Source organism: Caretta caretta, chromosome 1 (genome assembly GCF_965140235.1).
Source record: "Caretta caretta isolate rCarCar2 chromosome 1, rCarCar1.hap1, whole genome shotgun sequence".
NCBI lineage: Eukaryota > Metazoa > Chordata > Testudines > Cheloniidae > Caretta > Caretta caretta.
In genome coordinates this window covers 17132289-17148550 of record NC_134206.1, presented here as the reverse complement: position 1 = coordinate 17148550, position 16262 = coordinate 17132289, and the positions used below count along the sequence as shown (strand labels likewise).

The 16262-nt window shown below is 48.3% G+C and overlaps 1 protein-coding gene across 4 annotated transcripts in view; it reads left to right on the top strand.

The window, feature by feature from the left end:
* GAB2 (GRB2 associated binding protein 2) overlaps positions 1–16262 on the top strand; it is a 181807-nt gene that overhangs the window by 151258 nt on the left and 14287 nt on the right. For all 4 annotated transcript variants that reach the window (XM_048840633.2, XM_048840643.2, XM_075126281.1 and 1 more), the window contains one exon: positions 12620–12860. In XM_048840633.2, coding sequence (XP_048696590.1) covers positions 12620–12860 — 241 coding nt within the window. The remainder of the gene's footprint in view (positions 1–12619; positions 12861–16262) is intronic.

Below are 16262 nucleotides of genomic sequence, written 5' to 3'. Positions count from 1 at the left end.
CGAGCGTACTGTCTCTGTAGACAAAGGGTGATAGAAAGGATGTGTTATCCTTCCCTTACAGATGGGGAGCTGAGGCACAGCGAGGGGAATGACTTGCCCAAAGTGACTCAGACCACTTGTGAAGAGCCAGGATTGGAATCCAGAGCACCTGATTTGCAGCCTTGTGGCATAATCACAAGATCAGCCTTCCTCTAACCTATTGCCATTTCCAGCCAGTATAGAAATGCTAACACCTTGGCTTTTCTTCAAGCGCTGGAGCTGTTAGCATGGATCAAAAGTAATCCCCATCATGTCAGGTGAATCTTAACACTGCATACTTTTCCCCCTCCCTGAAAGTACCCGTCACTGAGGTTTGACCTAAAGCACACTTTCCTATCTAATAACAAAAATATATCTTGGCAGCCTCATGGTGCAGCAGCTGGGTTTATTTTTCTGGCACTTGAAATACCCTACCAGACCCACAGAACAATCCATCTCTCACCTGCTATTTATGGAGTTCATCTCACAAACCTAATGGAGTAAGTGAGTGCTGAATTCACTCCCATTAATGTGCTTGGTGTCCAGGTCAGTGCGGGAAGTGTAATGGGAATTCATTTTGAAAATCAATGCGGATGTCAATGGAATGGTATCCCTTGAGGGAGCAGCATGCTTTTACTGGAGCTCCCCTGCCACCTGCTTTTTTGCCTTTTTTTATAAACATCTTTTCAGTCAGGGAGAGCTGTGGAGCCATTAGTCCTGCCTTAAATTGCTGTTTATTTTTTAGTGCATTTATCAGCTTCCCTACATCTTCAGTAGATGCCAAATCACTTTGGCGGAATGGCCCCCGACAATCAAATCTATTCCCAATGCCGTTGAATTCTAACATGCCTCATTCCCACGACTGTCGGGCAGCAGTAGCCATAGGGGAGATTTGGCATGGAGGTAGAAATGATAGATGAGAAGAGGCAGCTTATGGTATGACGTAAAATGGCTGCCTTAGCAGCTAGGCCTGTGCAACAATAATTAAAATACACCGTGGCCTGATGATGTGAATACCTATGAAACTGGGATCTTTTTTGTTTTTCATACAGGCATCTCCACAGAGGTGGGCAGCCTGCGGGGGGTGGCTGGGCTGAGGAGCAGATGGGGATGTCCGACATTTTACTTCTAACAGCAAGACTTGATAAATGCAAAGTAATGCACATTGGAAAACAATCTTAAGTACACATATAAAATGATGAGGTCTAAATTAGCTGTTACCACTCAAGAAAGAGACCTTGGAGTAATTGTGGACAGTTCTCTGAAAACATCCAGCAGCAGTCAAGAAAGTGAACAGAATGTTGGGAATCATTAAGAAAGACAGAAAATATATTGCCTCTATATAAATCAGGGGAGGGCAAACTACGGCCCATCAGGACTTTCAATCTGGCCCACGGGATTGCCAGCCCCATGGCGCAGTGGGGCTAAGGTAGGCTTTCTGCCAGTCCTGGCCCCACGCTGCTCCTGGAAGCGGCCAGCACCATGTCCCTGCGGCCCCTGGGGGAAGCAGTGGGGAGAGGGCTTCAAGCGCTGCCCTCGCCTGCAGGCACTGTCCCCCCCCGCAGCTTCCATTGGCCAGGAATGGGGAACTGCGGCCAATGGAAGCTTTGGGGGTGGTACCCACAGGCGAGGGCAGCGCGGTGGCGCCACTTGCTCCACCCCATGCCCAGGAGTCACTGCCAGACATGCTGGCCACTTCCAGGAGCTGTCAAGGTTCCTCCCCCACTCTGAACTCTAGGGTACAGATGTGGGGACCTGCATGAAAAAACTCCTAAGCTTATCTTTACCAGCTTAGGTCAAAACTTCCCCAAGGTCCAAAATATTACACCCTTTGTCCTTGGATTGGCCGCTACCACCAAACTAATACTGGTTACTGGGGAAGAGCTGTTTGGACATGTCTTTCCCCCCAAAATACTTCCCAAAACCTTGCACCCCACTTCCTGGACAAGGTTTGGTAAAAAGCCTCACCAATTTGCCTAGGTGACTACAGACCCAGACCCTTGGATCTTAAGAACAATGAACAATCCTCCCAACACTTGCACCCCGCCTTTCCTGGGAAATGTTGGATAAAAAGCCTCACCAATTTGCATAGGTGACCACAGACCCAAACCCTTGGATCTGAGAACAATGAAAAAGCATTCAGTTTTCTTACAAGAAGACTTAATAAAAATAGAAGTAAATAGAAATAAAGAAATCCCCCCTGTAAAATCAGGATGGTAGATATCTTACAGGGTAATTAGATTCAAAAACATAGAGAACCCCTCTAGGCAAAACCTTAAGTTACAAAAAAGATACACAGACAGAAATAGTTATTCTATTCAGCACAGTTCTTTTCTCAGCCATTTAAAGAAATCATAATCTAACACGTACCTAGCTAGATTACTTTCTAAAAGTTCCAAGACTCCATTCCTGGTCTATCCCCGGCCAAGACAGAATATAGACACACAGACCCTTTGTTTCTCTCCCTCCTCCCAGCTTTTGAAAGTATCTTGTCTCCTCATTGGTCATTTTGGTCAGGTGCCAGCGAGGTTACCTTTAGCTTCTTAACCCTTTACAGGTGAGAGGAGCTTTCCCCTGGCCAGGAGGGATTTCAAAGGGGTTTACCCTTCCCTTTATATTTATGACAGGAGCAGTGCAGGGCCAGGGCAGGCAGGGAGCCTGCCTTAGTCCCACTGCATGCCACTGCTACCCTGGTGCCATTCGAGGTAAGCGGTGCCAGGCTGAAGCCTGCACCCTGAACCCTTTCTGCACTCTACACCCCAACCCCCTGCCCTGAGCCCCTCCTGCACCCTGCACCCCCTGCCCCAACCCTACATTCATGGCCCTGCATACAATTTCCCCACCCAGATGTGGCCCTTGGGGCAAAAGGTTTGCTCACCCAATATAAATCCATGCTATGCAGATCCGGTCGCTCCATCTCAAGAGAGATATTGGAATTGGAAAAGGTAGAGAAAAGGGCAACAAAAAATGATATTGGGTGTGGAACAGCTTCCATATGAGGAGATATTAATAAGACTGGAATTTTTCAGCTTGGAAAAAAGACAACTAAGAGATATGACAGAAGTTTATAAAATCATGACTGGTGTGGAGAAAGGAAATAAGGAAGTGTTATTTATTCCTCAAACACAAGAACTAGGGGTCACCAAATGAAATAGGCAGGTTTAAAAACAAACAAACAAAAGGAAGTATTTCTTCACACAATGCACAGTCCATCTGTGGAACTTTTCCAGAGGATATTGTGAAAGCCAAGACCAACAGGGTTCAAAAAAGAACTAGATAGTTTCTAGAGGATAGGTCCATCAGTGGCTATTAGCCAGGATGGGCAGGGATGCAAAACCATGCTCTAAAGTGTCCCTAGCCTCTGTTTGCCAGAAGCTAAGAATAGGTATCAGGTAATCACTTTTCTACTCTCCTGAAATCACTTGATTACCTGTTCTGTTCAGTCCTTCCGAAGCCCCTGGCACTGGCCACTGTCAGAAGACCGGATACTGCGCTGGATAGACCATTGGTCTAACCAAATATGGTCTTTTTATGACTTGTCTGTATTTATAGACAATAGGATCAATTTGTTTGTAACCTTGTCCCTCTCCTTTAGTATGCTGCCTGTCTTCATTATCATTGCCATACAGCCCACTTATGTCAGCTAGGCTGGTGCAAAGGGGCTGTGAGGCAGGCATAAATTCCCCCCCTGAGGAATGCCTCTGGGCAGGGGCACCCAGTACTGCCTCTGCAACAGCCCCAGTTGCAGGGGCAGGCCAGAGAAGGGAGAGGATGGATCTGGGATGTAGCCAGAGTGGATCTGTGCTCTGCCTATTCTGTGCCTCTGTAAAGTGCCATACAGGCCATTGCAGCAGAGGGTGCAACTCAGTGAAGTCATCTGGACTGCCCTAGCCAGAGGCCACCCCTATCTCAGCAGGCACCGAATAGGGGAGGCAAAAACTGCATTCCCTCTGTGCTGGTGCGAGCACTGATGCAGCCAGCAACCCAGCTCAGATTCTCGGGGCTTCGGGGCAGGGACTGTATCTCCGGAGCCTACAATACAGTGGGGCACCAGTTCGGATTGGGGTCTTTAGCAACTATAGCAGCATAAATATGTAATAATAATAAGTGTCCAAGGACACTGAGGCAGCTGTCTACTGCCCTGAAAAGCACCAAGGGATTTTTAATATCCATGCAAAGAAAACAAGAGTTAGGTTTAAGTCCTCCTCTAACCCCATTAATGTCAATGTTAAATATTGATTTTTGTGTTTATCACAAACCACACAATAAAGTTGAGCCACACTCCTGGACTTTTACTAATGTGCTTTTTCTGTCTCAATAGAAGTTCACAGTATGATGGGGGAAAATACATCAGCAGTGAAAGATCAGCAGACAGATCAATTTGGTACCTTGACATGATTTAGAGGACTGAAAAAAAACCACCTCCTGAGGGGCCATTCTTCTCTCTGTTGGTCGTGTCACAAGGACCAAGAGCCACATTCTGATCTCAGGTTTCAGAGTAACAGCCGTGTTAGTCTGTATTCGCAAAAAGAAAAGGAGTACTTGTGGCACCTTAGAGACTAACCAATTTATTTGAGCATGAGCTTTCGTGAGCTACAGCTCACTTCATCGGATGCATACCGTGGAAACTGCAGCAGACTTTATATATACACAGAGAATATGAAACAATACCCCCTCCCACCCCACTGTCCTGCAGGACAGTGGGGGTGGGAGGAGGTACTGTTTCTCACGAAAGTTCATGCTCAAATAAATTGGTTAGTCTCTAAGGTGCCACAAGTCCTCCTTTTCTTTATTCTGATCTCAGTTTTACCAGTATAAATCCAGAGTAGCAGTATTGACTTCAATCTAGATTGGAAACTGGCCCAGATTTGGGGATCTAGAGAAGACAGATAAAATTCAAAGATCTTTCATTCGTCCTTCCAGTGATGTCCCAGGTGGAACATGATCTTTATAACAGCAACTTTCACTTACAACACCCAGTTTCTTACTTTCTCTTTCAATAGGATCCCATGGTCAAGTTAGGAGCAACAAACCTTACCTGTGATAAGTGATGGTTAAAGACAGTGGATTGTTTAGAAGGTGTTTACTAATAATCATGGAGGAAGATAAAAGGGTGTGGACTAATCAAAATCTCATTTTAGAGCTGGTGTAATGTCAGCACGCCCCAGTCATCAGCAGGCAGGATCAAACCCAGCATCCCTGAAACTTCGTGTATGAGCTACTCCTACTATATGAGCTAAAAGACATTTCGCTCTTAGCCAGAGGTTCTTAAACTGTGGGTCGGGACCCCAAAGTGGGTTGGGACCCTGTGACGGGGTTGTGACTCACCACCACAGCACCTCCTCCTGTTCAGGCTGGGAATTAGCTCAATTCATGCAGAGCGGCCTCTGCCGGTGGTGTCACGTCCATCTTGCCCTCGATTAGCATCTCAACCCATGTTGCACCCAGCTCACACCATCCTCTTCAGGACACTGCCCTCCAGCAGTGCCCCCAAGTCCACACTCACCCCCTCCCGGGGGGGGGGGGGGGGAGGGAAGAGGGTTAACAGCAGTCTTTCCAGTTCGCTCCTGCCCCAGTGGCCAACCACAACCCCTCAAGTCTAGCCCCTCTGTTCAATGGCTGGTTGCAGTCTGTCACAGCCACCCTTCCACAGTCAGGTGCTGTACAAGGAGTAAGGGGGAGGGGGAGAGAGAAGAGGGGAGACCCAGGCCAGCCCACTACTCTGGGTCCCAACCCAGGGACCCTCTAGTGGCAGCCTCCCTGCCCTCCTTCTCTCCCCTTGTCTAACTGTTCCTGGGCCACTTCCCCTCTGGCCCTTTACACCCTCTAGGCCCTTTCTATCAGGGCCCACAGTCTGGCAGGTATTGGGCCAGAGCCCTTCTATGCTTCCCCAAGCCTGCCCAGCACTGCTCCAGCCAAGGTACCTGTCTCCTTATCAGGAGACAGACCTTTCCCCACAAAGGTCTGGGACAGACTACCTGCTCCCCTCCTGGGCAGCCTTTATATAGGGCCTAGCCTAGCCCTGATTGGCTCCCAGTAGGCCTTTTCCTGATTGGCTGCCCTTCTGCACAGCCGCTCTGGCCTACTCTAGCCCTATCTCTCATGGGGTGGGGCAGCTGCCCCACCACAAACCCCATTTTAATGGGGTCGCCAGGGCTGGCATTAGACTTGCTGGAGCTCGGGGCTGAAGCCAAAGTCTGAGCCCCACTGCCTGGGGCTGAAGCCCTTAAGCTTTAGTGCCCCTCACAGCAGCAGGCTTGAGCTTTGGCCCCCCTGCCTTGAGTGATGGGTCTCGGGCTTCAGTCCCCCTTCCTAGGGTCGTGTTGTAATTTTGGTTGTCAGAAGGGGGCCAGGGTGCAATGAAATTTGAGAAACCCTGTTCTTAGCTAAGGCTGTAGCAGAGTCCTCAGTCTCTAGCTGGGCTAGGTGCCACGAGAGGGGGACAGAGCAGCACCCCAGGCAGGCCTGGGTTATACTGGGAAAATTCTGATCTCAGTTACAGTGGTATTTGCCAGCATAACGGAGATCAGAGTCTCCCTTTGCAGGTTTTATCTTGTACGTCGGAGCTGCACTCCAGCCACACCCCCATCTGCAGTCACGCCCCTGACACACACTCTACACCGAAGCTAGGAGGCTGGGGTGGCCAGTTCTCTGGTCTTCACTTTACCTGGACTTTCCCCAACACTGTGGGATTTTCAAACAGCTAGTTACACCTGCTTTCCGTCTGGTGCACACGACCAGAGCGGTACATAGGGTTGCCAACTTTCTGACTGCAGAAAACCAGCCACCCTTGCCCCGCCCCCAGCCTTGAGGCCCCACCCCCTGCTCACTCCAGCCCCTCTCCCTCCGTCATTTACTGTCCCCCACCCTCGCTCACTTGCTCATTTTCACTGGGCTGGGGCAGGGGGTTGGGGTGCGGGAGGGGATGAGGGCTCCGGTTGGGGGTGTGGGCTCTGGGGTGGGGTTGGGGATAAGGGGTTTGGCGTGTGGGAGGGGGCTCTGGGCTGGGGCAGGGGGTTAGGGTGTGTGGTGGTGAGGGCTCCAGCTGGGGGTGTGGGCTCTGGGGTGGGGCCGGGGATGAGGGGTTCGGAGTGCTCAGGCTGGGGGGTGCAGGCTGGAGATGAGGGGTTTGTGGTGCAGGAGGGCTGGGGATTGGGGTGCAGGGTGCAGGCTCTGGGAGGGAGTTTGGGTGCGGGAGGGGGCTCAGGGCTGGGGCAGGGCGTTGGAGTGCGGGAGGAGTGCGGGGTGCAGGCTCCAGGCAGCGCTTACCTCTGGTAGCTCCCGGCAGTGGCGACATGTCCCTGCGGCCCCTAGGCGGAGGCTTGGCCACGGAGGCTCTGTGTGCTGCCCTCGCTCACAGGCACCACCCCCACAGCTCCCATTGCCTGCAGTTCCTGGCCAATGAGAACTGCAGAGCTAGTGCTCGGGGTGGGGGCAACACTCAGAGCCCCCCTGGCCACCTCTCCACCTAGGAGCTGGACCTTCTGGCCAGTTCCTGGGAGTCGCGCAGAGCCAGGGCAGGCAAGGAGCCTGTCTTAGCCATGCTGCCCCGCTGACCAGACTTTTAGCAGCCCGATCAGCAGCGCTGACCGGAGCCACCAGAGTTCCTTTTCAACCGGGCGTTCCAGTTGAAAACTGGATGGCTGGCAACCCTAGCGGCAACCCTAGCGGTAGGCGGATCAGGGAACCAGGGTCTGAACTTCTGCCTTCTTACATGTTGCAAAAGGCCAGCTTTTTAACTCCCATGGAGAATTAGATGCCTAGACACTTTTGAAAATCCCACTGGGAACCTATTTCCATCGTTAGGAACCTAAACATCTTTAAAGCTCTGGCCCAGAGCACCTAACACACCTTTGGGTGCTGTGTAAATAATAATACTTATTATAATACTGTTATGAACTAGGTGAAACTTTGTTATGGATTGAGTTAAAACTTTGTTGAGATTAATGGATGTGAATGCACTCTTCAGTTAACATAACTGTAAGGATAAATTAATCACAATCCTCCACCTAAAACAAAAGGGTTATGTGACCCTGCCCGAGAGTTTTAAACTGTGTGGGCAGAAGAGTTTTTGCTGAGTATTGTAAATTCAAGCTGAGGCCTATAAGTACGGTACAGCCCTGGAAGAAGCTGGAGAGAGAGTTTTGGGGTCTGGTGCTGGCTAAAAGAGGTTTAGAGCTGTAAGCAATAAAGCTATCCCCTGTTTTGGGTTCCTCCTGTGTTTGGAGAAGCAGGACTTTGTACATTCCTTGTAAATAAACAAGATTGCATCAAAGAAATATCAGCCTCTATCATCTGTTTCTCGTCGCTGCTGGAACACTCACAGGCTTTGATTCGCCACTTGGGTCAAAACAGAGTAACACTACCAACCAGTGGGCTCCATTTCTTGACTTCACTGGGAGTTTTCCCTGGGCAAAAATTGCAGGCCGGGGCCTGTTACTTCTGCGTATTTATATGTCAGGCACATAGTCTGGCAGGCAGCTTGTTTGGTTCAGAAGTGATGCCATGTGTGAACTAAGGCTGTGATCCAAGTCCAGATCTTAGTGCACAGGTGTCCACTTCACAAATCCACCATCTCAACTCGCAAGGTTCAGGACTGAATGGACATGGAGACTGAGCTGTCCGTCTCTCCTCTCGCAAGGTACAAATTTGTAACAGTGGAACAATTAACCTTGGGCAGTGGTAGATTCCCCATCACCTGACATTTTCAAATCAAGACCAGATATCTTTGTAAAAGAGCTGCTGCGGTTCAGACAAGAAGTTATACCCTCGGTGTGGGAATTCGTGGGTTACGTTCTTTGGCCTGTACACTGCAGAAAGACAGACGGGCTGATCATAATCCTTATCTATGAATCCCTATGGGTGGTCCAGGCAGATCACAGTTGAGGCAAACGAGCAGTTTGCACTGTTGTTGACTGTGCTGTGCCGGCTCCATGGAGAGAGGATTTAATTCCCCAGGACTGTCAATCAGACACTTTTCCCATTAACACTACATTAGTTAAAATCACAGCTATAAAAATGGTGACTTCAGTACCATATGACTAGAGTTTTATATGTATTGTGATTACATGCCTCGCCTGGGAACTCTTGAAACCACTTTAACTAAACTGGCTCTGCTTTTCCAATATATATTTCCTTGTTTTTATGGGGCTTACAGCCTGGCTGTAAAAATTCATGCCTGGTTCAAGTGCTTGAAGCACATTTATCGGAGAGCTGGGATGGCTCTGGATCGCTGTAGAGGTATTGGGTGGAAATAGAGTTAGTATTTTAAAATGTATTTTCTCCTTCAGCAACAGTGCAGAGGCAGTGTTAGGTAGTGGCTAGAGAAGGGGACTTTGAGTTAGGTCTTGCATCTTTTCCCACTTCACCTGGTGTGAATCAGAAATAGCTCTCTTGGAATCAATGGAGTTACACCATAAAACCAGTAGGAGAGGAGAATCAGGACTCTGGAATGCCTTCCTGCTCTACCATTGACTCAATATGTGACCTTGGGCAAGACACCTCACTTCTCTGTGCCTCGGTTTACCCTGCTGTAACTAGGATGTAATAATCCCAAACAGGTGTGTGGTGAGGCATATTGAACACCTGTCTCTAACGCCTCTGGGGAGTTCTTTGGATGAGAAACACAACTCACTATTTAAAAGCTCCCATTTGTAAACTGGTGTTCCAGTGAGTTCATGATGATGTTAGGCCTGATTCCTAGCAGATTTGTGCCTTGTGTAGTCATTTACCCCTATGAAAAGTGAGCTCAAAAAAGGGTATAAAATGCTTCCACTGTATGCTGGTAACATGGTGGACTCACTGGGCACAGGTGTGAATGGCTGCCCCAGGCAGGGAAGAATCAGGCTCCCTTGCCTCAGGATGTCCCAGCAAGGCAAATGCAGTCAGCCACCTGCTTCTTGTATTCCCTCCTCAGGATCAATTGGGGCTAAGCTTGAAGGCAAGAACTTGGGAACTAAAGAACTTGTTTAAAGAGGCCCTTAGGAGCCCTTCAGTGGGAGCCTGGTTTAATTCTTTCCTATGCAGAGACCCTGAATATATTCTCCTCTCATGCTGGTTTGTCACCAGTGTGACCTTCTTGACTTCAGGGAACATTCTCCTGATTTTCACTGGAGTAAATGAGAGGAGAAACAGCCTCCTATTCCTGTCAAGTGCTGAGAACCTCCTGCTAGGTGACTTCCATGACCCGGCCCTCAGTCCATTTACTCCACAACCACTTAATTCCTTCTGTTTCCCCATATTCCCCTGCAGAGAAGGTGGCATTTGATGCTGCCAGTTTATAGTTGCACCATTGGACCCAGTTTCCAGTTCCTGGGTGTATTTGTGTGTGTACATCACTAATCGAATTGCCTCTATGATGAGATAATTGGTTCTGTGGATGAAGGAAAAGCAGTGGACTTGTTATTCCTTGACTTTAGCAAAGCTTTTGATACGTCTCCCACAGTATTCTTGCCAGCAAGTTAAAGAAGTATGGGCTGGATGAATGGATTATAAGCTGGATAGAAAGCTGGATAGATCGTCGGGCTCAACAGATAGTGATCAATGTCTCCATGTCTAGTTGGCAGCCGGTATCAAGTGGAGTGCCCCAAGGGTCGGTCCTGGGGCCGGTTTTGTTCAATATCTTCATTAATGATCTGGAGGATGGCGTGGACTGCACCCTCAGCAAGTTTGCAGATGATACTAAACTGGGAGGAGTGATAGATACGGTGGAGGGTAGGGATGGCATACAGAGGGACCTAGACAAATTAGAGGATTGGGCCAAAAGTAATCTGATGAGGTTCAACAAGGACAAGTGCAGAGTCCTGCACTTAGGATGGAAGAATCCCATGCACCGCTACAGACTAGGGACCGAATGGCTAGGCAGCAGTCCTGCAGAAAAGGATCTAGGGGTTACAGTGGACGAGAAGCTGGATATGATCAACAATGTGCCCTTGTTGCCAAGAAGGCTAACGGCATTTTGGGCTGTATAAGTAGGGGCATTGCCAGCAGATTGAGAGATGTGATCGTTCCCCTCTATTCAACATTGGTGTGGCCTCATCTGGAGTACTGTGTCCAGTTTTGGGCACCACACTAGAAGAAGGATGTGGAAAAATTGGAAAGCGTCCAGCAGAGGGTAACAAAAATTATTAGGGGGCTAGAACACATGACTTATGAGGAGAGGCTGAGGGAACTGGGATTGTTTAGTCTGCAGAAGAGAAGAATGGGGGGGGGATTTGATAGCTGCTTTCAACCACCTGAAAGGGGGTTCCAAAGAGGATGGCTCTATACTGTTCTCAGTGGTAGCAGATGACAGAACAAGGAGTAATGGTCTCAAGTTGCAGTGGGGGAGGTTTAGGTTGGATATTAGGAAAAACTTTTTCACTAGGAGGGTGGTGAAGCACTGGAATGGGTTACCTAAGGAGGTGGTGGAATTTCCTCCCTTTGAGGTTTTTAAGGTCAGGCTTGACAAAACCCTGGCTGGGATGATTTAGTTGGGGATTGGTCCTGCTTTGAGCAGGGGGTTGGACTAGATGACCTCCTGAGGTCCCTTCCAACCCTGATAGTCTATGATTCTATGATCACCTAGGTGGCTTTGTCAGCAGATACTCACTAATTTAACGCCAGCACCAATAACTGTCTGTGTTTCCCATGCTGAGGAATATGGTGGGTTCCTGCATGACTATGTCACTAATAACCATAAGCAAAACCATCTCCTGAGCATTTTCCTAAAGAATCTAAAGTTCAAATTATTAAGGACAAGGTTCATAGATTCATAGATATTTAGGTCAGACGGGACCATTATGATCATCTAGTCCGACCTCCTGCACAACGCAGGCCACAGAATCTCACCCACCCACTCCTGCGAAAAACCTCTCACCTATGTCTGAGCTATTGAAGTCCTCGAATCGTGGTTTAAAGACTTCAAGGAGCAGGGAATCCTCCAGCAAGTGACCCATGCCCCATGCTACAGAGGAAGGCGAAAAACCTCCAGGACCTCTTCCAATCTGCCCTGGAGGAAAATTCCTTCCCGACCTGAAATATGGCAATCTGCTAAACCCTGAGCATATGGGCAAGATTCACCAGCCAGATACCCAGGAAAGAATTCTCTGTAGTTGGCATGAATCATTAGTGCTTGTGAAAGGCACCAGATGGGCAACCCTGGAGAATTAAATCTTGTCTTTATCCACAGCCTGAGGGGCGGTGGGAACACAAGTTTGCCCTTGCTGCCCCGTCAATGTGTGTTAGTCATGATCTGGAGGTGAGAATACAGTTTAAACTCCCATGGCCCATTCAGCGTTCGGACTGCCTGCAAAGCTGCCATTGGATTGGTGGCGTTTGCACGGTTATTTTTAAGTGCATCGCAGCTGAGATCTCTAGACAGGTATAACTTTGATGACTGAAAGTAAGTGTCTAATTGAGTGGCAGTGGAGTGTGGCCTAGGGGTCGAACACTTGCCTGCAGAGCCAGGTGATGGTGACCCAAAAACACAGTGAGTGTTCTTGGGTAGGCCACTGTACGTCTCGCTTTCCTCCTCCGCCTTTGCATGGTGCTTGTAGAGCTATAGCTAGAAAGGGCTAGCTGTTTACATGCTAATAATCCTCACTGTATTTTTCTCACACAGATACTCTGAGGAACATTCCCTTGGTGAGCCATGGTCCGCGCTCCTCCCCAGCCGAGCTAAACAGCTCCAACCACCACCTGCTCAGAGAACGCAAGTCGTCAGCTCCTGCCCACTCCAGCCAACCTACCTTGTTCACTTTCGATTCACCTGCCAACCACGTCCAGACCACCTTGTCTGCCAGCGCCCCACAGGACTATCTCTTCCTGCACCAGTGTATGAGTCGAAAATCAGAAAATACAAGGTACAGTAGGAGGTCAATGGGCAAACGTAGGGGGAAACCCTGTAACATCAGCAATGATATTCCACCCTCAGAGCTATATCCAGAGGGAGCGCTGGCGGTTGGCTACAGACAACTGGAGTCTACTTCCAGCTCTGCCACTGACTGGCTATGTGATCTTGGGCAAGTCACTTAATCTCACATATCTATCACTGACATGAATGAGAATTGTGCCTTGATCAAAGGCATGATGTCAGCCTCACTGCATCAGTGAATCTAGGCAGCTGAAGAGAGGGCAATGCTGGCTCTAAACTGTCTTAATGTCCCCCCGATCCCAAGGGCTGATGTGGGGTGGGGTGGCCCATGGCATAATTTAGAGCAGCCTTGGGGCTCATCTACATTACACCCAGCTGTAAAGACTTCCAGGGGCTGTTCCAATGCTAGGGATTGCCAGCATGCAGCTGAACTGTGGCCAAGCCCTCTCTCCCTCTCTATGTCCATGACATGCCCCCTATGCTGGAGTGGCTGAGAGGGGGCAGCAAAAAGCAAAAAGAGCTGGCAGTGACTATGCCAGCTAAAGGAATCCTAAGCTGCCCAGCTTTTTAGTCCCTCTGCACTGCATGAATCTGACCCATCGTTTCCAGTTTTAACCTTTATGTAAAGCTTTCTGGACAAAATAACAATTTTTCTATTTCAAGGGAAGGGTAGATTTGCCTGCTGTTTGATACCCTTCTGATGTTTCATATGGTGACTGTGCAAACCTGCTGTACCCTAGACCTTGGTTTGCATCACAGCTGTCAGTCACGTTCAGTGAAGTATTTATGGGAGAATGGCAGCCATCCCACCTCCCAGCTGGAAGGGCTGCCTTAAACAGTGGAGAGCCGGTTTGCAGAGTATAAGCAACGAGGAGGGACTACTGAGAGAACAAGACGGGAGTAAAGGTCACAGCACAACTGGATTGCTGAGATCAGGGGCTTTTCCTGAGTCCCCACAGAATTTCCCTGCTGCATCTGTCTTTCACTAACAATAAAAAAAATTAACTTCAGATGGAATAAATGAAACATTATAAATAACCTTCCTCATGGTCCAGCTGTTAGACGCCTCTTGGAGACTAAAGACCATTTTGCACACATCCTCTGCAAGCCTGGTGACAGAGGAATCTGAGACAAGGAGGAAAGATAACAAGGGCTAGATGTCCTTGGAGTAGGAATAAGACGGCCCCTTACGCCAGTGACCTGGTCTAGCACTGTGCAAATAATGGATTTTTTGGTTCACTGATAAGTCTGAAAAATTGGAGGGGGGGTGAGGAAATAGTTTCAGGCTGCAGTGAAAACAATTTTTCAAATGTTCAGTTAATCGAAAAGTAAAACGAAACTTTGTTTTGGGTTGAACAGCATGTTTTGTTTTGATTTTGAGCCTTTCAAATTGGTTCTGAATTGTTTTTAAAAGTAAAATGATAGGAAATTTCTAAACAAAAAGTTGCTCCAGACTGAAAATATTGAAACATTTCATTTTGAAAAGGTTGAAATGAAACATGCCCAGATTAAGAATTTTTGTGTTTTGTTTTCAGCACAGGAATTCGCAAAACATTTTCATGTCACCAGATCGGCATTTTTCACTGGAAAAAATTTACACTCGAAAAATGTTGCCCCGCTCTAACCTGGACTCTATAGAAATAATTCGAATGCCCAGAGAAGCATCTGCAGGTACATTAGCTGGGATAAAAATAATAAGGGCTGTCAACCTTCATGATCATGGTATCAGCTGATCTCCAGTAGGGGTCTGGAAGAAAATTCCTTCCCTGACGCATGGTTACAGCCCTAGAGCAAGGTGTCAGGGCTCCTTGGTACTGTTCCCATGTAACCTCTCTGGGTCTTACCCAGCTGTAAAATGGGGATAATAGTCACTATGTGGCAGCAGCATTAGGGGGAACTGTCTAATTAACCCTAGCAAAGTACTTTCAGATCCTCAGATGAAAGGCAAAGCAAGGCTCTTTCTCTGGGGCATCTGATGTAAGTCACTGTCAGAGTCAAAATACCCGGCTGGGACCCAGGAACCAAATTCCAAGGGCTGAGTATCCACTTGGTGAAATTCAGCATTGTCTTGTGATGCTCAGTCTTTGTTCAAATGAGTCTATTTCTTAGCGCCATCTTGTGATGGTTTCTGTGAACAGCAGCACCTTTATCGGCACACATTGTGGGAGACATGCCTGGATCTTAAAATAGAAACAAAACCATCCTTTTGCTGGCCCTTGCCTACCCCGTGTACAAAAGTTACACACCTCAGAAACAAATTTCAGCTCCGCTGTGTAATTTACTGCAGGCAAAATCTTCCCTGGAACACTATTATCAGGGCACAACAAGGCCACACAGGACCCTGGTTGAAGAAGAGGTTAGGGACCCGTTTCCCAATTCTGAAATCTAAAATTTTCTTTGTCCCCAAACTACCCACCACCCCCCGACATCCCCATTTCCCCTACAACGCCCACAACTCACCACATTGCCCCCAACATACCCCACTCCCCTTAACCCCTCACCCTGCAGCCCCCCAACACTCACCACTCAGGGAATTGTCGTCATTGGAAATCCGACGAAAACAGTCACAAAAACATTTCCATTAGTCCTAGTTTTGGTAATTTCCTTTTAAAACACAAATATAAAAGCCAACCAGATTTAGTGCTTTTCATTTATAAATCTCAAAGTGTTTTGCAGAGGAAGGTCAATATCATTATTCCCATCTCGAAAATGGGGAAACTGAGGCACAGCGTGGAGTGAGGTGACTTCCCAAGAAACTGAATGGCAGAGCTGGAGAAAGAGCCAAAGTCTCTTGACTCCCAAGGCTCCCCCAGCTCCGGGGCTGCGGTGGGGTGAAAGGACTCCTCCGGCCCTGGAGTTGGGAGAGAGACGTCTCTCCCATCTCTGCCGCAGCCACGGAGCTTGGGCCAGGAGAGAGGCATCTCGTTTCCCCCCCCCCCACCCTCGTAGCCCTGCACTTTCCATGCTCCTCCAAACCCCCATCACCTCACCCCACTGCCCCCACCCACCCTACACGTCCTCCACGCTCCCCTGTGTGTATGCCAGCGCTGCTGATGTGCAGCCTTTGATGGGTTCCTGTGTGGCCGGGTAAGCGTGCATCTTAGAGGGAACACAGCTTGCTACCCCAAATGGAGTGACCCAGCTATGTCAACCTGAACACACTGGATTAGATAAAACAATAAAACAAGTTTATCAACTACAAAGAGATTTTAAGAGAGTACAAGTAATAAGGCATAAAAATCAGAAATGGTTACATGAAAAATAAAGATAAAACGCCTCCTGATGCCTAATTTAAGAAACTATATAAGATTCAAAGCAAAGTCTTCTCACCACATAATTTCAGCAGGCTTACTGCCCAAACTCTTTACATCAGGACCACTTCTCCCAGAGT